The 25,251-nt window shown below is 59.3% G+C and overlaps 1 protein-coding gene across 1 annotated transcript; it reads right to left on the minus strand.

Annotated features, from left to right (window-relative positions):
- Positions 1 to 8,016: 8,016 nt before the first annotated feature.
- DNAJB5 (DnaJ heat shock protein family (Hsp40) member B5) lies at positions 8,017 to 24,239 on the minus strand. The gene is made up of 4 exons (XM_056325577.1): positions 24,164 to 24,239; positions 17,659 to 17,903; positions 14,357 to 14,955; positions 8,017 to 10,009 (listed from the first exon to the last, which is right to left on the minus strand). Exons 2-4 carry the CDS (start codon positions 17,867 to 17,869, stop codon positions 9,776 to 9,778), a joined length of 1,044 nt encoding a protein of 347 aa, XP_056181552.1. The 5' UTR covers positions 17,870 to 17,903; positions 24,164 to 24,239; the 3' UTR covers positions 8,017 to 9,775.
- Between the last annotated feature and the right edge of the window lie 1,012 nt (positions 24,240 to 25,251).

The following is a 25,251-nucleotide window of genomic DNA, read 5'->3' on the forward strand; positions in this document are numbered from 1 at the left end:
AGGGCTCCATCAAACCAGCTGGATTGAAGGGGAGAGGGGAGTGTCAAGATGGCAGAAGAAGGACGGGGCTGTCTGTGAGAGGGGGCTTGTGCATGGCAGCGGGGAGAAATGCGCTGGAGTCGGGAATGCTGCCTTTAAATAGGACAAGCTCCTGCTGGGGTAGGAGGCCACGCAGGTCCCTGGGGAGGGTGGGTGGCTCAGGTGCTCTGTCCTACTTCAGAGATGTCTACCCTGTCCTCATGCCACCTCTATTAGAGAAAACACTGCTGCTTGCTCCTGCCATTGCCAGCTCCGATGGCAGCAGGGCCTGGCGCTTCCCTGCCCCCCACCAGCTCTAGTTTTGGGTTAGGTGGCACCTGGAAACACTGACCCCAGGGCCACTTCCCTGCCTGCCCTTCTCCCCATGGTTCCCGCGGGACAGATGCTGGCTTTGCTTTCGTGTCCTACTGCTTCCCCACTGCGACCCCCGAGAGAGGCAGCTCCATCTGGGGTGGGGGCACCAGGAACCAGCTGCTTTCAGCCACCCGGGAAGGGGGAAGGGGCTGCTCTGCACCCTCCCAGGAGCTCTCCAGGACTCTTCCCAAAGCCTTCCTTGGTTCTGACAGGGGCTGGGTTTCTTCTTCCCTCTGTTTGAGCACATTACCACCCAGCAAGTGCTGGGCAGAGATCCCACCTGGCATCTCAGCCTGCTGGGGAGGCTGGGACAACCAGGCCATGGGACGGTGGTGAGCATGTCCCAGCTCCCAGCAGCCCGTCTTCCCTGCTGCCTCTCTTAACTCAGGATGCTATTTAAATCCAGCAGGAGCGCTGGAAAACCTTATCTTTCTTTCTTGCCACCTATGGTACATGGCTCTTTGTGGGGAGAGTGCCCGTGGGGGCTCTGAGGGCACCTGCCCATGCCTTGGAGTAGTGTATAGACCTGCTAGGGGGCTGAAGCTGTCCCCCACACCAGTACTTGCAGCAGCAAGGGACCTTGGCTGGCTTCCCCCCCCTCCCCAACCCCCCAGCAGTCCCAGGAGAGCAGCTGGCACTGGGGACTGGGTCGGCGCCAGCCCATGCCCCTTTCCAGGGGCCACGACCCCAGCAGAGACCCCTGGTAGCTGCAGCGGCAAGAGCCTTCCCATGGCACCCTCCTCCCCTGCACAGCACCCAAAGGTGCTGGGGGGGGAAGGTTCTGGTAGCTGGGGCTTGTTGTGGATGGCGTGAGACTAGTCAAGGTGGCAGCTGAGGGCAGCCCTTCCGTTGCCACTGTGGCTGGCATCTCCCTGCGCCACCCGGGGCTCCCCGTGCGGCTGCAGAGCCACATCCCACCCCACAGCTGGGCCACACAAGGACCATGGGAACCCATAGGAGCCGCAGCCCAGCCACGGTGGGTGCAGGATGGGAGACCCCCTCGCTGGACAAGGTGTTGCGGTTAGAGGTGGGTCCCTGACCCAAGGGCTGGGGCCTCCTGCAGCGCCCCGGAAGGCTCCGGGCCCTGCGCGTGCAGCTGCCAGCAGAGGGCAGCACCGGCCGCACGGCGGCGCCTGTCACTGCGGCCCGGGCGCAGATGCGCCCTGCCCCCCCTGCAGTGCGCCCCCTGCAGTGCGCCCCCTGCAGTGCCCACCCTGCAGTGCCCCCCCGATGCAGTGCCCCCCCGATGCAGTGCCTCTCCTGCTGCAGTGCCCCCCCGATGCAGTGCCCCCTTGATGCAGTGCCTCTCCTGCTGCAGTGCCCACCCTGCTGCAGTGCCCCCCCGATGCAGTGCCTCTCCTGCTGCAGTGCCCCCCCGATGCAGTGCCTCTCCTGCTGCAGTGCCCCCCCGATGCAGTGCCCCCCCGATGCAGTGCCCCCTTGATGCAGTGCCCCCTTGATGCAGTGCCTCCCCTGCTGCAGTGCCCCCCCGATGCAGTGCCCCCTTGATGCAGTGCCTCCCCTGCTGCAGTGCCCCCCCGATGCAGTGCCCCCCCTGCAGTGCCCCCCTGATGCAGTGCCCACCCTGCTGCAGTGCCCCCCTGCTGCAGTGCCCCCCCTGATGCAGTGCCCCCCCGATGCAGTGCCCCCCTGATGCAGTACCCACCTTGCTGCAGTGCCCCCCGCTGCAGTGCCCCCCCGCTGCAGTGCCCCCCTGCTGCAGTGCCCACCCTGCTGCAGTGCCCCCCCGATGCAGTACCCACCTTGCTGCAGTGCCCACCCTGATGCATTGCCCACCCCTGATGCAGTGCCCACCCCACTGCAGTGCCCACCCTGCTGCAATGCCCACCGCTGGGCCCAAGGGTACCCCTCCACAGGGGCAGCCCTGGCTCTGTGAATCATGTCCCCATGGCTGCCCCTGCCCCAAGGGCATCCCCCTGCCACAGGCATTCCTCCTCCACAAGTAGCCCCTGCCCAATGGATGTTCCTTACTGACAGACATCTGTGGATAACTGGCTAGCTGAAAAGGGTCACATAGTCCAGCTGGCTGGACAAAAATGCACATTGCTCTCAGCTTATGTGAAGTAAAGCAAAAATACACTGTCTTTGGCTGTTCTCGTTACACAATATCAGGAAGATCGCGGTGGGAAAAGAATGTTGCAGGTGGGAACAGATAACTACAGAAGAGAAACTAGGGGCGGGCTTGGTATTTGGGCAACTAACCAATAATGAGCTTAACTTTTGTAATATGTATGAGCTAATTATAACAAGGCATAAAAGGTGACTGTAAGGGACAATAAACGAAGTCTGCTGATCACTCATATTGAGTGACTGTGTCTTCCCTCCGTTGTGACAGACACCCAAGAAAACCCACAGACCACCCCAAGATTGGCGAGGGAGGGAGCTGCAGGCCAGCCAGGGACCCCCCTCCCCTCGCCTGCCTGCACCCTGGGCAGCCACAAGACCAGCAAGGAGGGAATCGAGGAAAAAGAAAGAATCTCCTGCTCCGGCCACAAAGTGTCCTGAACTGGCTCTCCCAGCGTTGCCCATTGCCCAGCCGAGCTCCAGAGAGTGGGGCTAAGGGCACCTTCGGGAAGCAGCCTCACCTCTCTGTTTCTGGCTGCAGGTGTGGGGTGAGGTCCCCACCAGGGCAGTCCCCAGTGCCCGGGCTCGGGGGCTGAGCCCCTTCCTTAGGGCAGCCCCAGGGAGGCCGCTAGGGCACTGGGACCCGCTCTGGAGTCCAGTCAGGTGCAGTCCAACACAGCACGCCGCAGCTCCTGGTGCTGCTGCTGCTCAGCACCTCACCTCTCATGCTGGCCCACCCCGAGCATCGAGCATCGTTCTTGCCCCAAAGCCCCTGTGCCCTGCAGCAGCGGCACTGCCAGTGCCTGCAGCTCTCGGGGGCCACAGAGAGTTCTGCTGGCAAGAGGGAGGCAAGCGCAAGAAAAGATGCAGCCCAGAACGCCAGCTGCAGGGCTGACCCAAAGTTTAAGCTTCACACCGAGCCCTGTCCCCGCTGGAGGGGACACTGGTGGTGTTGGTGACGAAGGCCTTGCAGCCCTTGCTGTGGTGTGTGCGTGCCCCCTGCCCTGCCGCCCCCATGTCTGTCCCTGTCCCGGGGCTGCTCTGGCTCCAGTCCCCCCCTGCCACCCCTGTGCCGGCTGCCAGTGCCCTGTGCTTCCTGGGTGGCCGCAGCAAGGGGCTCTTGCACTGTCTCTTGGGCTGCTGCTCTGGCATGGCAGGCTGGGGTGGTGGCAGCTCCATGCCCACATCCCCCCAACAGCTGTTGGGGCTCCATCCAGCTGATGTCGAATTCATCTGAGCTCAGGATGGCGTCAGCGATGTTGGGGACGCTGCAGTCACCATTGAAGAGCTCCTCGGGCAGCACAAGCAAGTCACAGTCCCAGTAGGGGATGGCTGGGCAGGGGTCCCCAGGGTCCTTGGGCATGGGGATGCTGCTGGGAGCCTCCTGGCTGCCCCCCAACGCCTCCAGGGCACTATCAAAGAACCTCAGTCCCTCTTCAAGAGACACCTTCCTGGGCAGATGGAGATCCCCTGGTGGGTCGCTGAGGGCTTCCTTGTGGGGGACAGCACAGGAGCTGGGGGGCATGTGGCTGTGACTGTTCTGGTTACCCCACACCGTGTCTGGGGAGCAAGGAAAGAGCCTTCCAATCTCTTCAAGAAAAGCCTCCTCAGAGGTGGTGAGAACTGGGGAGGCTGGGGCTCTTTCCTCTCTGCAGGTACCACCAGCATCCCCAGGCATGGAGATGCTGCTGGCACTGTTTGGACTGGATGTGTCCAGGGAGCAATGGAAGAATTCAAGGAAAAGGTCCTCATACACATCAAGGTCTGGGGCCAGGGCCACCGCTGTCCCCTCTCTCTCAGTGCCAGCAGGGTCCCCAGGCATGAGGACACTGCTGGCACTGTCACAGCTGACCCCCTCTGTGTCCAGGAAACAACCGAAGAGCCCTAGGGCCTCTTTGAGCAGGACCTCCTGAGATGCATCGTGGTCACCTTCTGCATCCCCAGTGCCTTGGTTGCGGGGGGCAGCACAGGGGCTGGGGGCGACATCACTGCCTGGGGGCATGTTGCTGCCCGGGGGTGCCCCCGCAGGGGTGGCCGTGCAGCAAATGTTGGTCCCTGCAGGCTGCCCCTGGATGTGCTGGTGGCTGTGGGTGGACGTTGGGGCAGCAGCGGGGTGCTGGGGCCAGGGCTCTCCGCTGCTTTTTGGAGGGTGCGAGGTGTTGCAGCTGGCCCTGGGGGACCCCACAGCCACCATGGCCCCACAGGGCAGCACCCAGCAGAAAAGCCTTGCTGTGGTTGAGCGTGGCAGTGGCCGGCAGAGGCCGGGTGGTGGTGGCCCACTGGAGCTGGAAGATGTGGGGGTCACAGCAGCAGCCTCCTGGAGCCCTCTGCAGCCCTGCGTGGGTGCGTGGGAGCCATGCTGAGCTGGGGGAGCCTCCAGGGGCACGCGCCGAGCCGGCCCCCATCACCAACTTGCCCCAGCTCTGCGCCAGGCACGTGGGGGGTGCCCCCACGGGCTGAGCTGCTGTGCCAGCGGGAGGGGGCTGCACCGTGGGGAGGAGCCTTGGGAAAATCTCTGGGAAGGGGCTTTTCTGGGCACGTGTCAGGCAGGTGAGGGCAGGGATGCCGGTCCGGCCTTGCTGCACCCCCCTCCCCCCTGTGAAGAGTGCTGGGGGAGCGGGTGTGATGGGGGCGCCGGGAGCGCTGAGGGGCCACCGGTGCTGTATGGGACACCGGGGTGCCAGAGCAGCCAGGGGTGCCATACCTGCCGCTGTGCCTGGGCGGTGTGGGGTGCCCAGGCTGCGGGGAACGGCGGCTCCTCCTGCCCGGCCAGTTGGCACAGGTTGGCTGAGGCTGAAAGAGAGACAGGAGCCATGGCCGGCGGTCACCTCTGCACTTGCCTCCCAGCGTGTCCCCAGGGCTGCAGGGGTCGGGTTGGTCCCTACCTTGGGGCAGAAGGTTTTGGGGATCAGAAGTGGAAAGCAGCCAGGGCGATGGGGTGGCCAGCCGCAGTGGTGGCAGTCCTGCCCATTGGCTGCTAATGACTCTCTGGTGTCTCCCACGATGGAATGTTGGGGCTGCCAGTGTTCCGCCCCACCCCCGCCCCCAAGAACCTCCCCAGCTCCTCCTGGGAGGCAGAGGGCTCAGGGGGTCTGGGGTGTCCCGGAGTGCCTACAGGGCAACTCTCGGGGGCTGTGGGTGCAGGTGCCTCTGGCTGGAAGCCTTGGTCCATTGGCAGAGCTGGGACATCCTTGGGATGAGCAGCAACATCCTTGGTGGAGCAGGTCCCCGCCTGCAGTGCTGGGCTGGAGAGTAGAGGCTGTTGTGGAGGGGTGGGCAGGGCAGGCGAGCTGGGGGTGTTGCACCTGCTGTAAGGCAGAGGTTTGAGGGTACAGCCCTTACGGTCACCCGTGCTGTGGCTGAGAGCCTCTGGGTGAGGATGAGGGCGATGGGAAACAAATCAGATGGGGCGGCAGTCGGTGCCTGCTCCCCGGGGCCCAGGGCCATGCCAGAGCAGAGGAGTTATTGCGAAGGCAACGAGGGGAAATCCCTGGATGGGTATCCCTTGTCCTTCTGGCAGCTTTCTACTTGCCAGGTACTGGCTGGCAATAGCCTGCTGCTGCTGTGCCGGGCAGGTCTGGAAAATTCCAGAAGTTTGTGGGAAGTGAGAACTTCTTGCCACAAGTCTTGGGGAGCCGCCTAAGAAAGGTTGCCCTCCCAGGCTTGCTCGTTGTGAATGGAGGAGGACTCATGGGAGGTGGGATGGTCTTGGCCACAGTGACCATGAGATGGTGGAGTTTAAAATGGTCAGTGGAATGAGCCAAAAGGGAGAGCAGAGCTGCTGCCCTGGGTTTGGAGAGAGCAAAAAAAGTGTCGCTGCTCAGGGAGGCACTTGGCAGTGTCCTGGGAATGTTGTGCTGAGGGCTCAGGATCTGGTAAGTGCTGCTGTGTTTCAGAGGAGCGCCTTGGACAAGCTCAGGAGCGGGCAATTCCCGTGTCAGACATCAGGCGAGCAGGGCAGGCGGCTGGCCGGGCTGCATGGGGAGCTCCTGGCACAGCTGCAGAGGGAAAAGGAATTGGATGGTCTCTGGAAGCCCGGTGAGGCTTTGCCAGAAGATGACAGAGCCGTGGCTCGCATCGGCAGGGAGAAGACACGAAAGCTCACCAGGAGCTGAAACTGGCCAGGGATGTGTGTGACAGCAAGAAGGGCTTTTGAAGAATGTTCATCGCACAAGGAAGTCTCTATGCAAACACCGGAGGGCTACTTCTTGGCAATGGACACGTGACATTAAGGATGAAGAAAAAGCAAGGGACTCAATGCTTTCTTGGACCTGTTTTTTAACGATATGGGTGGCAGGCTGTCCGGTGCCCTGAGCCAGAGGAGCATGGGCGCAGGAACGTGACTTTCTATTTGTGTGGACACAGAAATTGTCAGGGACCAGCTGCATCAGCTGCAGGTTCCCAAGTCCATGGGACCTGCTGGGATTCATCGCAGAGGAGTGACAGAGCTGGCAGATGTTACAGCAGGACCCCTCCCCACTGTGTACTGTTGGGTCTTGGGAGTCTGGGGCCACCGCTGTCATCCCTCCGTTGGTGCTACGTCTTGTTTTGACATCCCCACTTTGCCTTCCTTCCTCGTGGGTGCTCGTGTTTGCGAGGCCTCCCCTGCCCACGGCCGTTCCCTGCTCAGCGCCACCCAGCAGCACCGCCAGCCCCCGTGCCCAGGGCGGAGGGGTTGTGCTGGCTCTCCCACAGCCTGCCCAGGCTGTTACCTGCCCCCAGACCTGTCTGCTATGTGGACTTGACAGTTGGGTCTTTGTGGGATGATTTCATGGCCCTGAGGTGTTGGCTAGGAGGGTTAGCGAGCCATGGCCCCCGTTCAGGATTTCATAGCCTCCGCACTGTCCCCTCCCAAGGCATAATGCCCATGGGTTTCGCTCTCACTGCCCATCCTGGTGTGCTGATCCTGCTCGGAGCTTAGGGGAAGCATCCTGGGGATTCAGAAGGTCTTACCCTGGGTGCCACTGGTGCCACTGTCTCTCGCCCTGCCCTAGGGCCCCTCTGAAGAAGAGCCAGGCACTGGCGTCTCTCCAGCCCCATCCCCAGCAGCCAGCAAGCAGTTGGCTTTACCAGCCCGTCCCCAGTGGCAGCACCCCACCATCTGTGTCAGCCGTGCCCTGGGAGCCCCAAGGGGACACAGAGCTCCTGACTGGTTCCCCCTGCTCTGGGTCCCTGGCAATGTAGTTAGCACAATTAAGCCATCTTCTGTGGCCGAGCAGGTCAGGTATTCCTTCCCTTCATTATCAGCCCCTGAAGGTCCTGTGCACCATGCAGACAAACAGAACTCTTCTTCCCCTCCCTACCAGCCTCAAGCTCCCTGGGCACCAGGCTGGCTAACTCCCTTCCTCACCGGCCTTAAAGGTCCCAGGCACCCTGCTAAGCCCGCCGGTGGGGGTGACCCCAGCATACAGCCCCATCCCTGCTGCCTGCGTGAACACAGCCCAGCATCTCCCATCACTATAGATCCTGAAGAAGTATATTTTTAAAATACTTTATTTCTCTCAATACTGACATTACAAAAAAAAAAAAAAAAAAGAAAAAGAAAAAAAAAAAAGAATAAAATTACAAAAAGCCCTACTATAAAACATTCAGGTCTCATTGAAACCGAGAAAAACAAAGCAGCTTGCATCTGCGCGCTAGCCTGTCTTCTCGCTTGCGGTGTCCACCGGGTTTCTCTACGTTGAACTCCACAGGGATCAGTGGAGGGAACTGGCAGTGTTCCCTTACCAGCCAAACCAGGCGATGAATTAAGCAGCACCTAATGGGTCTCCTCGCCCTGTATGATACACTGTACAGCTATACACCCAGCCCCTATGGACACCATGCACTCAGCCCCCCACCCCAAAGGATCCCCATTTCAAGTCAGTGACTTTTCTTTAAAAAAACTAATTCCTCGGGGTGGTGGTGGAATATTTTGGCATGGTTTCTCTTGGCAGTACTGTGGTGGAAGAGGAGCCGTACACAACCAGGTCAAACGCCTCCTGCTCCCTAGGAGCCCCTTCCCAGGGAAAAAAATTGACACGGCGCAGAGTGGGCTGAGAAAGCTAAGAAATATAAAAATTCTCCTGATGGAAATCCAAGTTTTAAAAAAATACAGCATTTGAAAATAAAGCCACCAAGCAGATTGCCTCATGCGCCTCCCGTCTCTACTCTGAAACCCAGAAAAACTCTTGAATGAATCGTCCCTGTAGAAAAATATATACATGAGCCTTTCTCTTAATAAAATGCCTAAGGTTGACCTCAAACGCTACTGAAAACCACAGCTCTGCTCACACTTGGCTCTGCTTTTTCACCCAGACTACACCACCCCTCCCGGCGGTCTGAAGTTCATACTGCTGAACCACCCCCTCCCACAAAGTCAGAGCGCACCACATCAGGAACCCCAAAACAGGCAGAGAAAAACCCTTATGGAGTTTATCTAATGAGCTCTATATATATGTACTTAAAAAAAAAGCAGCAATGCAAACTCAACACATCTGAACAAGAAAGCTCTACCCCGGGCTTTCCCCCCCTCCTCCTGCTAGCCGGGGCTCTGTGGGCAGCGGGTACAGGCATGTGCTGCCCACAGGCACCAGGGGCAGCCCCAGGCAGGGGCAGGAGGCTGGACAGGATCATCCCCATGTGCTCCATAATTTGGCACAGCCGAGGCTCGGTTGTAGGCTTGGCACAGGAGAGCAGACCACGGTCGGACTCAGTGCCATGGTCTTAGGTGAGAAACAGTCCAGCTACAGGGGGGGCGGTCACCGCAGGCAGGAGCAATTGGCACCGCGGTGCAGCCGGGACCCCCGAACAGCAGCAAGTATCAAAGAGGGGAAGAGAAAAAACTAACAGTGGGGACGCCAGATCCTGCAGAGTCCTATTTACACTGCGCCAGACCCTGACAAGTCCGGCCTCTCGTGGGAAAAGTGGCCTGAAAAGCAGGTGACGTAAAAAAACCACAACGTGACATACCTCCCTGGGCAAAGGGCCCGTGCCACTCGCTTGTGGGAGGTTGGAAAGCTGGACCTCTGGGGAAAAAAGAAAAAGTCTGGCAGCTAGGAGAACCATGACAGACAGGAGCCTCCCTGCTGCTGGAGTAGAAAACAGGCCAAAAGGGATGGATGGGGAGGGATGGATGGGGGTTGGGTGGGTTTTTTGGGGAAAGGAAGCATTGTGAGGGTGTGTTGTTTTGTTTTGTTGGTTTTTTTTTTTTTTTTTTTTTGCATTTGAAAGTGCTGTGGCACCTCTGTCCTGTGTGGGCTAGGTGCTACAGCACGTGCGTTTGGAGTATTGCTGCTTGGAGGAGAGTCCCTGGGCTCTAAGAGCACGGGAGGTGCTGCTTGAGGATCTGTCTCGTCTGGGGAGCTATTCTGTCTGGGAAGCGGATTTTGAACTCCACAATCAAGTCTCCTCGCTGGCTGGGGGCCTTGGGGAAGGGCAGCCCCTCCCCGCGCAGTCTCTTCACTGTCCCCGGCTTGATGATGTCGTTGCAGGGAAGCGGGATCACTCTCCCATCGATGGTGGGAATGTTCACGGTGCAGCCGCACAAAGCCTGGGGGGAGAAGAGGGGACACAGCCTCAGACAGAGCTACTCTGAATCACCCCAACAGCCACATCCCATCCCACCACTGGCTGCTCCTCCTATCAAACCGCCCAGCTCCATCTGGATGAAGCCCAGCCCTCGTCTGGTACCAGCCCAGTCTAACCACCAAGAACTGGGGCTGCTTGCGCAGTGCAGGAGAGGGGTACCCCAGCCGCATGGGAGGAAGGACCCCCCCTCCCCACCTCCTGGCCCCCAGGAGGCACCACCAGCAAGTGCCCAGCCACTCACAGCAACAGGACAGACTAAATTTAGGCCCTTCTCGTCCTCACCGCCTAGCCTTGGGCAGCCGAAAACCAAGCTGAGATCATTGGATGCCACCACAATTCATCAGCTGTTCCCCTCTGGAGCCCAGCAGCTCTGCCCAGCGCTGGGGGTTATCTATAGCACAGCCTGCATCCTGTCCCCCCCAACAGCCCCCAAAAGGTTATGCTGGTGTGGGACTGCAGCATGGCCTCAGCACAGCATCAAGTTTTCCTAGAAGCTGGGGTCCCAGAGGGGCTAGTCGCTGTTGCCAGCCCCCGCTGCAAAGCCAAGAGCCAGTTTTGTGGGTGCCTTGTTGTACCCCAGCCCCCAGGAGCAGCCAGGGTGGTGGGTGCCGCGGCAGCCACAAGCCAGCCTGCATTAGTGAGCCATGTGACGTGGGAATGCAGCAAGAAAATCCTTGTGTCCTTAAATAACTCAGACAGTTCTGGTGTACATGTGGGCAGGATCGTCTCCAGGCTTTCGGCAAGGGCTGAGGGAGAGGACTGTGGAGCAATGCTTCTGGAAGAGGTGGGGGGGATTGCTGGGGGCACAGCCTTGAGCTTCCAGGTGGGAGGCTGGAGCAAGCTCACCCCTCCAAGCTCCGATCGGGTTGGGGGGGTCCCAGCAGTCCCAAAACACCCTGCAAAGGGAGGGGAGGAGGATGCAATTGCTGCTTCTGGGGTAGGTGGGGGGATGATCTGCATCCAGTGGCAGAGCAGCAACGGGCCCCAGGAGAAACATCTCTTCTTGTGTTGGCCACTGGCCCAGGGCCACTGGCTGCGGCTTCTGCGGCTGAGCCAGGGCTTTGCACCAGGGCGATTGCAGAGGGATGGACCTGTGCCAGAGCCAGCCAGAGGGGTCTCTGGTGAGTGGAGAACAGGAGAGATGGGGCCATCTCCTTGTGTAACTCATCTGCATGGAGTGTCCTGGAAAGGGTGCCCTCCAGGGATGAGGTTTCCTGGCTGCAGGACAATGTCCATTGCCAGCTCCGTGTAAGCAGCAGGTGCTTGGCTGAATCTCCAGCAGGTTGCAGGGGGAATCAAAGGACCATCTCCCCCACCAATGCCTTTCTGTCCCACGCTCACCCAAGGAGGCCAGAGCACTCCTGCTCACTGGTGTCCATTGCCAGGCACTGTGGAGGGCTGCACAGGTCCATGTGTGCCACGGAAAGGACATCTACAGCCACAAAATGGGAAGGAGAACACGAACTCCCTGTGGGAACATGTGAACGGGGCAAGCGGAGCGATGCGAGCAGGAGCGGGTGGTAACAGCAAAGGCAGATGGGATCTTAATGTTTCCTTCCTAGAGCCAAGATCTAAGAATTCAAAGCGATCACTCCTCCACCGTATGTCCCTGTTTTTCATTCTTCTTGCTCAATTTCACTGGCATTTGGGAAACTGGTTGCTGAAGAAACACCAGTAACCACGGGAGCTGCCCTGCATCCTAGAAAGAGGCTTGGTTTATCCCTAGGGATGAAATCACCCTGCGTTTGAGAGCTGAGCACCTGTGCTGCGAGAGCAGAGCTTTATCTAGGTCAGCATCAGGTCCTCCTCTGCTTGCAGCAAAGCTGCTGGGAGGGACATCGCCACCAGTCACACCTCAGCCAGGCACTGACACAAATGCTTGGAGGAAGGTGACACCAGGTAAAGGATGCAAAGCAGGTGACAGGCGGTAGGCAGGCAGCCAGGCAGGCACAAGCCCTTGTCGGCAGTGCTTGCTGCCTCAAGATCTGCCTCCCAGGAGAGGCAGCTGCCTGCAGAGTGGTGTCGCTCCTCCCTGCTTCAGCCTCCCACTGCCACATGTGCCTGTAGTTTTAGGAAGGGACACTTCCCCACAGCCCACGAGTCCCTGGTGAAGCCTACATACGCCTCTGGCTTCTGCAGCAGCCAAGAGGCAACCAACCCGCACGGCTCCAGCGTGGGGTATGTGGCACCCAGCAGGGCTGGGAATTGAGGGCTGGGAGGGCATTGCCTCCCTGGGTTGCTCTGCAGAGGGCTCTGTGGGAAGGAGGAGGAGGAGGATGCTCTCCTGAGTGCCCCCAGCCTGAGCAACAGGAGGTTTGCTCCTCACGGCAGGCTGCTGGTGAGGGGTCTCCAACGTGGCCATAAGTGGGGTCACAGCACTGCCTGCCTGCCAGCTCTGCCTGCTGGCACTGTGCTGTGCTGCTGCCACGGCAGTGGAAGAGACTAAAGATCAGGCTCAAAAAGGCAGACTTACAAGGAGGAAGGATGCAAGAAGAGTGCCCGAGGCTATGGCCATAATCTCAAGTGATGAAGAGGCTGTACTCCACCCCATACTGAGGTGGTGGCACATGGAACTGGGGAGCTCCCGGCATCTGTTCATGCTCCGGAGTGCTTAAGGTACTTCTCACGGAAGTTAAAAGCAGCGGAGTATCACCCTGCCCTAGCAAGCAGCAGACTGGGGACGGCAGCCAGGCCAGCAGCTCCCTGAGGATGCCCAGCACACTGGGTTTGCAGTGGGGAAGGACAGAGCCCAGAAATTCCAGCTCAAAGAGACAAGGAGTTTGCTCAGACCAGCAATTTTCCACTTTGTGACTGCATCGTGCAAACCAAACACCAGCATGCACACATTGGTCATGGAGATCACAGATGCCCAGCACCAGCACCAGCACCACCGGTGCAACAGCACGTGGAATGGGAGCAGGTTCCTGCATTTGCTACTCAAAAGGCAATTCCAAGCAAGAGTCCCTGCAGCCTCAGCAGTGCATGAACCTGGGCTAACATGGTCTGGACATCAGTACAACCAGCTTGGGGTTAATTTTACAGATAGGGGAATGCACAGAAGGAAACATCTGAGATATGGCATGCATGGCTCCATAAATAAGGCAGTCTCTCCCAAGTATTTCTGGAGATGCCGGGGGAGCTAGCCACCGAAGGAATAAACCTCTGCACTGCACTTTGCACTACAAAGGGAATTCGAGTCCTGACTCTGCAGGTTAACTGGAGCAGAGTTTGCTCCAGGAGCACCCAGCCCCGTCAGACCCACATGGCTGCTTCTTGCCCCCAGTACACCTGGACACAGCCCCGGCTGGGATGCAGAGCCATCGTAAAGTTCTCCCAACTTGCTGGCACACTGTTGAGCTCACGTTTCCCTACCTCAGGTCTGGCCCATTGATCTTATTTCTATTATATGCATCTGGGAACATAAATCCATCTTCAGGAAGAAAAAAAAATACCAACAGCTCATTAAGAAGACAGACAGCATCTACAGTCTGAAAGGAACAGTAAATGGCAGCTGCCAAAAAAGTCAATGTTAAATGCAGTTGCCAGCTGGGATTTATTAAAAGGTAGTTATCTAGCAGCAGCAGTGAATGGCAGATCTTGTACTAGGTTAATCTGCCCTTTCTCTCCCACCTCAATGCAGCTTGCTAGCTCTGAGGCACCCAGACCCACTGAGACCCCCATGACTGGCAGCCTGGATGCGCTGGGTTTTGCTCACTACCTGAGTATTTCATTTATTTGGTTCTTCATCTAGGAAAGGCTGAACTGGGGAAAAGAGCTAAAGCATTGCTCAGGGAGGGCAAAGTACCACCTTCCTCTGTGTGACCCTTCCCTCTGTCCATGGGGAGAGGCACTCAGTGCTATCACGGACAGCAACTAAGCCACAGCGGGCTCAGCTACAAGAACAATCAGGGACCAGACTTATGCCAGCCAGCTTGGGTTTTCCTTTGTTCTTACAGAGAGGTTCTGGGCTCTCCTCCACGTGTGAATACCCTATGCTGAAATAGAAGGACAAGACATATGGGGAAAGGGGAAAAGCGATAGATACCACCTGTATTGGCTCAAGAAGCAAGGTGCATTCAGCAGGGACCGCAGCACCTGTGTCCTACACCCAGCATAGAGGTTGAGCCCCTCCAAAACCAAGCATGAGTTGGCCTCTACAGCTCCTCTCTGCAGAATTCTTTGCTCGTGTCTCTCACAACCTACCTGGTCCTTCCTCATTGACACAGGAGAAGACTGACTCCCATCTTGGCCCCATGTGCCACGACCCAGCGCCACCTCTCATCCTGTGGGACTTCCCAGCCATACCCACCTCTTTAAGACTGATGTTTGCTGCATAGACCACGTTTGTTCCATCCCTCTTGAAATGCGCGTGAGGCTTGTCCTTGAGGATGAAGACGATGTCAGCAGGGATGTTGTCTGGGGTGGCATCTCCTTCTTTGGGGAATGTGATTTTAGTTCCCTCCTTCCAACCCCGTTTGATGACAATATTTAGGATCTTGTCCTCAGTCCGCATGGTCCGGCCATCAGCGTTGAGCCTTCTGCGTGTGATCTTCATCCTCTTGGTGGAGCCATGGTAGATCTCTTCCAGGGACACCTTGAGCTCGTGGATGACAGGTGGGTCTTGGACCTTCCTCCGCGTGTGCAGGGACTCTTGGTGCCGCCGGTGAACCCCGTTAATGCCGTTGAAGCCAAAACGGCTGAAGGCACTGAAAGGGTCATCATCATCATCGATATCCATGTCTTCCTGGTCAAAGCCATTGAACATCCGAGAGCGGCTGCTAGCAAAGAAGACGTCAAAAGGGTTGGAGCCCCCAAAGAAGGATGCGAAGGTGGCATGGGGGTCTCCATGGTAGGTGTAGTGGAAAGTGTTCCCTGAGCCACCTGAAGAGCCACCTCCAGTTTTGAGACCTGTAACAGAAGGGGGAAGATGAGACATGAATGTTCCCTGCCAGCAGATGCCGTGCTAGGATTGCGTTTCTCAGGTGGGAGTGTGGTCTCTGCTGGCTCCAGGCAGCACTTCCAGCATCTCCTAGGGGTGCAGGTCATTCCCTCCCTCCAGCCCAGTCACCTGTGAAAAGCTTGGGCCAGGAAGGCATCACCTCAAGCCACGACATACAGTTCTGCCCCTACACCCAGCAAGCTAAAGATCCTGTCGGGTTTTGTCCCTGCTATCCCTACTGAAGTGCTTCCTTGGTTCTCTCCACCCAGTTCATGGCCTTTTAATTTAAAACGCTTCCTGACCAGCCCATCTCTATTTTCGCTCGTGGGCAGGCTCCCTTCTGCCAAAATAGCCATCTCTTGGGCTGTACCGACGGCTGTAGTCCAGGAGCATCCTGTCCTGCAGGTGAGAACAGGCTTTGAGCTCAGCGACTGACGGTGGCTTTGGGTGGCAGAGCAGGTGGAATTCAGCAGAACTCCAGGTCAGCACACAGTTCCCTGCATACAGACTGTATGAAATGCCAGGTAAGCTCAAGGTTTGGATCTTTTGGCAACCATTCCCCTGGGAAGCTCCCCTGCCAGGTCCCAGGCTGAGCCTTACATCACTGCAACTCCCCCAAAGTCCCAAGCAGCCAAGGCACATGACAAGTGCCCCCCCAGAGAGGTCACACATGCTCTGCAAGGCTATTTCTGACCAGGAGGGGCAGAAAGGGTTAAGTGCAGCCTAGCTCAAGGGCTATTTTCAGGGCATGTGGTGACAGTGGAGGGCTATTTCTGACACTTTACTCCTGCCAGCCCCACCCCCACCCCGCCCACCCCACCCCCAGCAGCAGGGCAAGTTTGGGGGTCTTTTCTGATTAAGTGAATATTCTGGGTGGGCTGGGGGCAGCTTGCCCACTGCAGCACGTGGGACCCAGAAGCTCCTCAAAATGCTGATCCCCAAGTCACGTTGCTCCAAAAAATGGCACCAGAAGGGAAACGAAAGGTGTGCGGGGCCATGGACCATGACTGCTCTGAAGTCGATGAAGCAAGGAGAAGGATGCTCTTCCCTCCCTCCTCAATTTGCTCGTACTTCAGATGCTTTCATGCTGCCCTGTAAGCAGTATGCGGGTCCCTAGCCGGCGTGCAGCATCAACTCACACAACAGGCTGAGCTGTTTCTCTCTTTTTACTCTAGTTTGTGCAAAGTGGGGAGCTAGGTGGAAATCCACAAGAACTAGCTCTCCTCTTAATGCATAGTAAAACACTTTATACACTTTGAACAATTGTTTACAATTAGGTTTAGTCACACTCAAGGGTTCTTATGAGCCTTGTCTCCACTTAAAGGTACAGTGTTCTTTTTTCCTCCCTGCATGTTCTGTGAGGAGCAGGCTTTGGCAGTAAGGGCTTTCTGTGCTCGAGGGTGGATCTTTTAGCTCCTTACTCAGGAAAGTCCACACATAGTTCAAGTAATTTTCTGTGTGGTCTCGTTAACCGTTTGGTTCTCTTACATCTTATCTTGTTATGTCCCAGCTAGACATATTTTGGCATCTATGCCTTCTCCTAGTTGTGACGTCCTCTCTTTTCCACATTCTTTCTTGGTTTTCATTCTCGATATTTACATATTTTATTCACATTTCAAGTTAAATAACAAACTGGCCTTCTATTAATCACATATCTGCAAGCCAGTTGACTACACTCAGGCGATGGGGACTTTGCCAGATCCCTGGAGAGCCCCCATCACTAACAGGCTGTACAGCCAGGAGGTTTCACCTTTAATCCCATAGCGCCAGCCAAGCGGGTCCGATTTCGGCACTGCCTTGGAGAAAGGCTGGTTTCCCACTTGAGGCAGTCTCTTCTCATTTTACAGGGTGGCAAATCACTGTGGCCGGTGTATCCATCACAGCCCTGACATAACTAGTGGGTCATGAATTAACCCACCCACCGCTGGTTAATGCTGCTGGTGGCTCGTTAGGGGATGCACCTGCCTGCTGGCCCCGTGAGAGGGGCTGCCTCTGCCACCCTGCTCCTGCCAGACCTCCTGCTCTTTTAAGCACCCAGGTCCTGGGCTGATTAATGCAGATGCTATTCGGTGCTCTCCTCAAATGGGGTTGCGCTCTTCCATCTTCGACTAATAAGGCTGCCTGCGGTGCAGAGCTCTCCTCCTCCTCCGTGCCAACCACCAGACAACAGCAGCCGCTTGGTTTCAAAACAAAGACCTATTACTTAAATTGGGAAAAGCTTTGAATCCTGCAGGTCAGCCTGTACTGGGGAGGACAGTGGGACCAGTGCCCAAATGCAGGGGGAATGTGGGCAAAAGCAGTACTACTCTGCTGGGATGTTTAGGTCAATTAAATTAATTACCCCAGCTACGACCCGGGAGGTGAGCTCCTTCTATTTCCATCATCTCAGCTGGCTTGCTGGGGTTTTGGGGCAGAGGGCACAGAGAGCCCAGCCATCCCAGGAAGCAGCGTGGCAGGTTAGAAAAGTGGAACAGCCTGGGGTAAAGCAGGATGAGAGGTGATTTCTGGCACCTGCGGAGACTTCGCTCTCCCCAATTCTGTGGCCACCAGCCCTGTTTTAGGGGCAGTCATGAACCACAGGGACATCGCTGTGTGAAAATGCTCGCTCGCCTACAAAACCTGATCTGGACCCGGCACCCCTGCCTCTGAGTGGGCAGTGCACATGCCCTTACCTTCCTCCCCATACTGGTCATAAACAGCTCGTTTCTTGGGGTCGCTCAGGATGTCGTAAGCCTCTGCGATCTCCTTGAACTTCTCCTCGGCGTTGGGGTCTTTATTCTTATCAGGGTGATATTTCAGGGCCATTTTCCGATAGGCTTTCTTGATTTCATCCTCGTTGGCACCGGTCTGGATACCCAGAATCTTGTAATAGTCCTTTCCCATGACGGCGATGCTGCCGGGAGCCGAGTACTTATTCCTGAAAGCAGAAAGACAGCTCTTCGTAAGGTGAATACTGTACTGGGGCAGCTGGGGACAGGACCAGCACACACTTATCACGGAGCTGCTGCTCCCTGTGTCCCACAGGCCAGCAGCACCAGAGATGGCTCAAGTCCACACTTCCCACCGGAGGTCAGAGCCCCGGTGCCAGGATGTGGCCTGGCTCCCGTTTTACCCCGCCGAGCCCCACAGCGGGGACGGGGAGATGCATCTCTGAGCCTGACGGCGAGAGCGAAAGCCTGAGCCAGGGCACGGCGTTATTATAGGGGCCACGCCACTGCTAACGTCAGGCCAGGACCGTGTCCCCGTTCCATCCCCCCGGCTGCTGAGCCAGGAGGGCTGAGCTATGTCTAAATGTAGCCACCGGCATCTCTGTGTGTGTGTGTGTCCCTGTGCTCTCCCAGCTGGGAACCTGGGACCCCAGTCGGGGGCCGTGACAGCAGGTTTTTGGAGGCTGAAAGCGGCAGCAGGGACCTTGCTGCTGCCTTCACCTTAAAGGAACTTCAAACGTTTTGTTCCTAAAAGCAATTGGCATTCAGCTGGAGATAAGCGCCTCCGGCTGTCAGAGCCATAATTTGTATTTAGCGAAGAGAGAACGAAGCCGTTAGACAGAAACATCTTGTGATGGTGGGAGGGCTTTTTTATTTTTTTGTTTTAAAAAAAACCCCACCGCTTTCTAGCCTGACTTGCACTCCCCGAGAGCCTTCAGCTGCAGCGTGCAGTAAGCCAGCAGCCCAGGGCTCACGCCCTCCATGGCGCAGGGGCCAAGGCCAGGGCCATGCCTATACTAAGGCATGGAAAACCCGGCAGCTGCAGATCATCCCCCCTCCCGACATGCCGCTGGAGTCACAGAGACCCAGGGAGCTGCACAGGACGGCAGTTCCTCCAGGCAGAGGCTGAGCAAGTCCCACACTTCCAGGAATGCTTCCCACTGCTTCCCAACCTTTTGTTATCCTACAGCAAAGCCCCCACCCCCCCAGCCTGGCCTGCCGTCCCCCGCCTCACACAGTGCAGCTCTGTGCTTGCTGCTCTCCCTGCCCTCCTCCTGGCATTGCCCCAGCAGACCCACTGCTGCCTGGTAAGTGCTCCTGCTCACGTCCTGCTCCCTGCTAGGGTCCATCTTTCACCCCATCCTTGCTCCACACACCCCTAGGCAGCCCCAGCCCATCGTGCAGCTCCAGCAAACAGATTTCTGCACAGGGTGTGAGCCTTGGCCCTTGCCTTCACCATCATACAAGTTACCAGATGTCCTCCCCCACCCTTACTCTATCCATAAGCTCCCAGTGGAGATCCCAGAACCACCACCCAGCCACAGCAGCTCAGATGAGGGTGGCTGCTCTGCCCTGAGGTACACGCCCGCGGCACTGCGCTGAGCCCCCCGAATCCACCCCAAGCATCCAAGGCTTGTCTTGGGTCATGCCTGGGGCGATAACCCCTCTATAGCTGTGTAGCTGCTACAGGGGCTTGGAAATTGGCCCCATACTTGGCCACCTCGATCCAGACCACCACCTTCTGCTCTTTTTTGCCCCAGCCATGGAGCAGGTACTCTGCTGTAGGTGGGGAGCAGGGCTAAGGCACCGGGGTACAGGCCTCCAAAGGACACAGCAAGGGGAGACAGAGGCACTTGCGGATGCATGTGGCAGCCTGGGGTGGCACAAAAGAGATGGGAGAAGGTCTCTGGGGGCATAAAGAGCATCCGACAGCATTTCCCACGGCAGCTCCTGGATGCCAGCATTGTTTCCGTGCCAGCTCCAGCACCCGCACGCTGAGCCACTGGCAGCACCCAGCCCACGCAAGGCGCTGGGGGATGCTCTGACCCCTGCCCACTTCTGCCTCCCCATCTGCCCTCCCTGTGGGGCTCGAGAGCTGCAGGAGACCCTGGGGTGAGCAACAGGTGTGGGGGAGTGAGAGGTAACCTGCCAACTGCCCCTGCTGTCACCCCAACACCTCCCCTCCCCACAGCAGCCTCTGATGCTGGGCAGGGGCTCCCTGTGACCAGCATCAGGACCTGGACCAGGATTTGGCCCCTGTCTGGAAAATGTCAACCCTCCTGCAGCGAGGGCAAGCCAGGCAGCACTCAAGACAACCCCACCACACCCAGGCTCGAAAGATGTGGAGGTGGTAAACCTTCAGTCATCACCCCCTAAAGACCCCAGCCCCCGGCTCCAACCCTGCACAGCCCAATCTGACAGCACCACTGGACCCCCCTGCCAAGCTGAAACCCCACAGTGCTTCCCACAAAAACACATCCTGTACCCAGCAAAACACTGTTGCCCCCCACAAGATATCTGGCCGTGCCCACCGAGGGGTCTTTGGCTGGGGTGAGGATGCCCACTGGGGATGCTCTCCCGGCAGGGGATCCCTTTGCCCAGCTGAGCTCAAGGAGGGGGGAAGAGCTGCACCGAAACGCATCCCTGCACCGCAGTTTACCGTGCAGGTGAGGACCAGCTGCTGGCGGGTGACCTGGTGGGTTAAGGCACGCTCCGGAGGCGACACTCACATGTGCGATGATGGTAAAACACGACTCTGTCCCCGCAAAGCCTCCCTTCTTCCCTCCCACCTCCCGGGGATCAGCTGTGCCTTGCCACCGCTCTCCCCCTTCTGCTCAGTCATCCTCTCCTGCCTTCCTATTTAACCCCCTCGGGAGTCGATGGGGGGGGGAAGGCACCGCAGGTTGGGTTTCAGGCAGGCAAAGCCATTCCTGTATCACCCTCCCAAATCAGATGCCTTTGGACAAGCCACGGCCACCTGGCCTTGGAGAAAACCACAAGCATCCCGTGGCACTGCCAAGCCAGCCCAGCCTCCATCCTGTTCTCGCAACCACATCAAAAAAAAAAATAAAAAATAATTAAATCTTTGTTCTAGCCCCGCACATGACATCAGCCCGTGCAACCGCTGGATGAGAGCACCAGCTGAATAGCAATCATTTGACATAATCCCTCTGCTCGGCAGTCATCTAAGGGAACAAACCGACCCCAGAAGCGGCACCGAGATTTTTTTTCCATCTCAGGGTTCAAGGTCACCGCAGGACACTGGGGATGGGCACTGACGGTTTAATGAGGACACGAGGTCGAGAGGCGGAAACCCACTTACCGAAACTTTACGAACACATTCAGAGTCCATGCCGTCATTTTTAAAGGCTCTAGTTTTACTTTAAACATCACGGTTGTCCTCAGGCGCTGGCAGGTGCCCTGTGCTCGGCTGGGAGTCACTGGAGGGTGGCGGGAGGACGGCAGAGAGGAAGGTGCCGGCTCGTGCCGGGGATGCTGCCTCCGCCAAGGGATGCTTCGGTGGCAAGCCTTCCCCTCCAGCTCCTCCACTGCACCGAAAAGGGAGCTCCTCGCCAGCCTGATGCCCACGGTTGGCTCTGACCCCTGCTCCCAGGACGGCTCCAAAACGGTGTCAGTGACAGGTGAGGAGGTGTCCACGCGGCACTGGCAGGGAGCTGCCGGGGAGCTGCCGTCCTTTGTGCGCTTCCCAGCCGCGCACAGGGGGACCCTTCAATGGAGTTGCTCGCCACGCCGTAATTTTCCTTTTAATTGGTTTCTTGACGCTTTCTCACTAAGCCGCCCGATTAAGACACTCCTGCCGTCAGCTCCGGCATCCTCCCTCCCCGCTGCCGCAAGGCGCCCAGCCGCCCCGCTACCGTCACGTCCCCCGCGCAGCCCCCGCCGAGGAGCAGGGAGCGCAGCCAGGAGCCCCCGGTGTCCCCAGAAACGACTCTGCTGACGCCCAGGGCTGTGCACCCGCCAGGCGAATCGGGGAGGGAGAAAAGTAGGGCAGCGGTGATGTGGAGCAAAAAAGTCACATTTAACCAATTTGCACCTCCCCAGCAAATTCCCTTCAGATGCATGGGGGTCCCTGTATCCCACCACCGGGCACGGGTCCCGGTCCCCCTAGCGGAAAGGGTCCGACGGCCACGGTCCCACCCAGCGACTGGAAGTCCCCCTGTCGCAGCGGGGCACTGGGACGGGTGCCTTCTCCGAGCCCGTCGGCACAAAACCTACTTCTGAGAAGTCACCTTCAGGTGCACCAAGCAAATCCAATGCCACCACGTCCCCCCGGTCCGTCACCGTCACTCACGGGCCACAGCGAGCATCCCCTCTGGATGCTGCACACCGAAATTAGTCAGCCGTACCGGGACATCACCCGGCGGCTCCTGCATCCCACCCTTGGCGAGCGAAATGCCGGGCAGGCGACAGCCCGCAGCATCCCCAGGGGCTGGGGGTCCCGTGGCTTTGCCAGGCACCGAGCGCGGTGAGCCGGGGATGCCAGGGTGGGTGCGTACCTCTCGGCGCGGCTCCAGAAGAGCAGGATGGCCGGCATGGCAGCGTGTCCCGGGTTTGCTCAGGGAGCCGGAGGGGATCTCAGTACGACGGGGCAGGCAGAGCCACCCGTGCTCGTGCTGGCTGGCAGCCGCAGGCAACCAGGCAGCAATGTCATGACTACCCGCAATGAATCATCCCCTCCCTGAGCCCCCACACGCACCGCCCGCCTCCCCCTCCCCACCGACAGCCCCACTGGGGTGCCGGCACCTGCGTGGGGACAGGGTTAACCCTCCCCTTGCTGCCTCTGCCAGCACAGCCCCCACTGCCAGCACCGGTGGCTGCTGCCTCCTGCGTGGGGACAGGTCAAGAACCCCTCAATGTCTCCCCATATCGGGTCCCCCGTTTCCGTGCCCACGTTGGGCTGCCTCCTGCATGGGGACGGGGTCAAGCCCCACTGTCATCCCCCCAGACAGGGTCCCCCGTTTCCAGCCCCATCAGGTGCTGGCCCCGGGGTGCAGACAGGGTCAAGCCCCCCTCGCTGCCTCCCCGTGTAGGGTCCCCTCTTTCCAGCCCCACTAGGGCACTCACAGCGGTGTGGGGACAGGGTCAAGACCCCCTTGCTGCCTGCCCATATAGGGGTCCCCTAGGTAAAACACCCTCGCTGCAACCCCTCTGTGCTCCCTGCCCAGCCCCGACGGGGGGCTAGGACCTGTGTGGGGACAGAGTTAAGACCCCCGCAGGCAGTGCCCCATTTAGGGGTGCCCCATTTAGTGGCTCTGTGTGGAGCTGTCACCTCCATGTGAAGGGGTTCATCCCTCCAGTGCAGGGACCCGGGGAGATGCTGGCCTCTGCTGCAGCCTCACTGGGTCCCACTGTCTGCCCCAAGCGGGTTAACCCTTTCCTCCCCACCTCCAGCTCTCCTGAGGGACACTGTCACCTCGACAGGGAACACGGGTTAACCCCTTCTTTGCTGGCCCCTCCGACCCCTTTCCTGTAACCTGGAGGGGGGAGGTTACCCACTTCCTCAGCAGCCCCGCTGGGATATACAGGTGCCCCCAACCGGGGTGGGGTGGGGGGGTGTTAATCCCTTCCCGGCCACGCCACACAGCTCCAGTGGGGCACATTATTCCCTCCAATGCCAGAGGGGAGAGAGGGGTTAACCCTCACCTTACCACCCTCTGCAGCCCCACAGGGCTGTACAGCAGCCCTGTGGGGGGGGGTGGTGTGTGCTCATGGGTTTAACCCCTTCCTCCCACCCCCTTCAGACCCACCGTGACAGCTGTTACTAGGGAAGGCAGAGCAGTTAACCCTGACCCACATTCCCACCAGGAAACCTTGTCACCCCGTGGGGGCAGAGGCGCCAACCCCTTCCTCCCCTGCCTTCAGCCCCACAGAGACACCCTGCCACCCCCTGGGGGCAATGGGGCTACAGGCCAGCCTCTGCTCCCCACCCATGAAGGGGGAGAGGGGCTGATGCCCCCTTCCCAGCTCCACAGGGGCACCCTGTCACCCCACAGCCAGAGGGGCTGATCCTGCCAGCCCCAAAGGGGCGCCCTGTCACCCCATGGGGCGGGGCCACTGACACCCCCAGCAACACCCTGTCACCCCACGGGATGGGGGCATTGACGCTCCCAGCCCCACAGGGCCACCCTGTCACCTCATGGGGCAGGGGGACTGACCCCTCCCCAGCAACACCCTGTCAGCCCACGGGACGGGGGGACTGACCCCCCCCAGCCCCACCCTGTCACCCCACGGGGCGGGGGCACTGACCCACCCCAGCGACACCCTGTCACCCCCACGGGGCGGGGGGACTTACACCCCTAGCCCCGTCGGGACTCGCTGTCACCGCAGGGGGCGGAGAAGCCGCGTCCCCGGCCCCACCGGGACGCCGGTGCCGGCACCGCGGGGGTCTGTGGGGCGGCGCGGTGGGGCGGCTCGGTGGGGCAGGGCCGCCACCGCCCCCGGCACTCACCGCTCGCGCTGTCCCGGGACGCCGCGCGCTCGCTGAGCCGCCCCCGCCCCCCGGCCGCCACGTCAGGGGAGTCCCGCCCGCGCGCGCCCCGCCCCGTTGGGCCGGGAGGTTGTCCGTCGCCGCGCTGCACCGAGCTCATTGGCTGTTCTTGAGGGAGAGGCGGGGCGAGGCCGGTGAGCCGTGGCGAAGCCTCGCCACCACCCGCCCGCCTCGCCCCTCCTCCATGCAACCGCCTCCCATTGGTCAGTTCAAGTCGGCACCGCCCCCTCGAGGCGCTCTCATTGGTCAGGCGCGCGTTTGTAGTGGCGGGATCCCTAGGGGAATCTTCTAGAAGGCTCTGATGTCACCGGCGCGCCCCGCGTCAAACCGTTCGCCCTCGGCCGCGGGGCCTCAGGGGGGCGGCGGCCGTGCGAGGGCCGGAGGCCTCTACAGCCGGGGTGCGCTGGCCCCGGGGCCCGCAGGGCGAGGCCTGCGCAGGCCTGGGCTGCTCCCCGGCGTAGTGCTGGCCGGCCCGGGGCTGGACTTGTGTGGCAGGAGGCCCCGGGGCCGGGGCTGCCTGGTCGGTGGCGGGAGGAGGAGGAGGTTGCTGGAAGCAGCTGCGCAGGGGGGTGAAGCTCTGCCGGGGAGGGAGGCACTGGGCCTGTCCCCAGCCCTGGTGCAGGGTGAGCTCCTGCAGCTGGGCAGTGCTCAGGGGGCTGCTGGACAGTGGAGGCCTCCTCAGAGCCTTGTTGGTGCTGTGGTGGCGGCCTGCTTTGCCTGGGGCTGGCTGGGGCAGGAGGGAGAGTGAGTCCCTGATGTTGCTTTGTGGGGTGGCCTGCGGGTGTCTGGTGGGGGTGATGGGTGAGCATCAGCACCCAAGGGACAGTGCTGGTCCCCTATCAGATGCCCAACATAGTGGGACCTGTGGCCCTTCTGCAGCAGCGGCTTCCCTGTCTGAGGGTTGGCCGAGGTGCTTTTAGCCTGGGGGGATGTGAAGTCTTGCGTTTTTTCATCAGGAACAAGCCATCCAACACCACAGCCCAGGCCCTGCATAAAGCTTAGGGGCTGTGTTTAAAAAAGCTCCTGATTTGCCTGGCTCTGTGCATCCC

The sequence above is a fragment of the Falco biarmicus genome, chromosome Z, assembly GCF_023638135.1.
Source record: "Falco biarmicus isolate bFalBia1 chromosome Z, bFalBia1.pri, whole genome shotgun sequence".
NCBI classification, from domain to species: Eukaryota; Metazoa; Chordata; class Aves; order Falconiformes; family Falconidae; genus Falco; species Falco biarmicus.

Coding starts and splice junctions, on each gene's coding strand:
- DNAJB5 (XM_056325577.1), bottom strand. CDS start 17,869: ATGGGAAAGGACTATTACAAGATTCTGGGTATCCAGACCGGTGCCAAC. Junction 14,956..17,658: donor TGACCAGTATGGGGAGGAAG/GTAAGGGCATGT, acceptor CTTCTGTTACAG/GTCTCAAAACTGGAGGTGGC. Junction 10,010..14,356: donor CAAACATCAGTCTTAAAGAG/GTGGGTATGGCT, acceptor TTCTCCCCCCAG/GCTTTGTGCGGCTGCACCGT.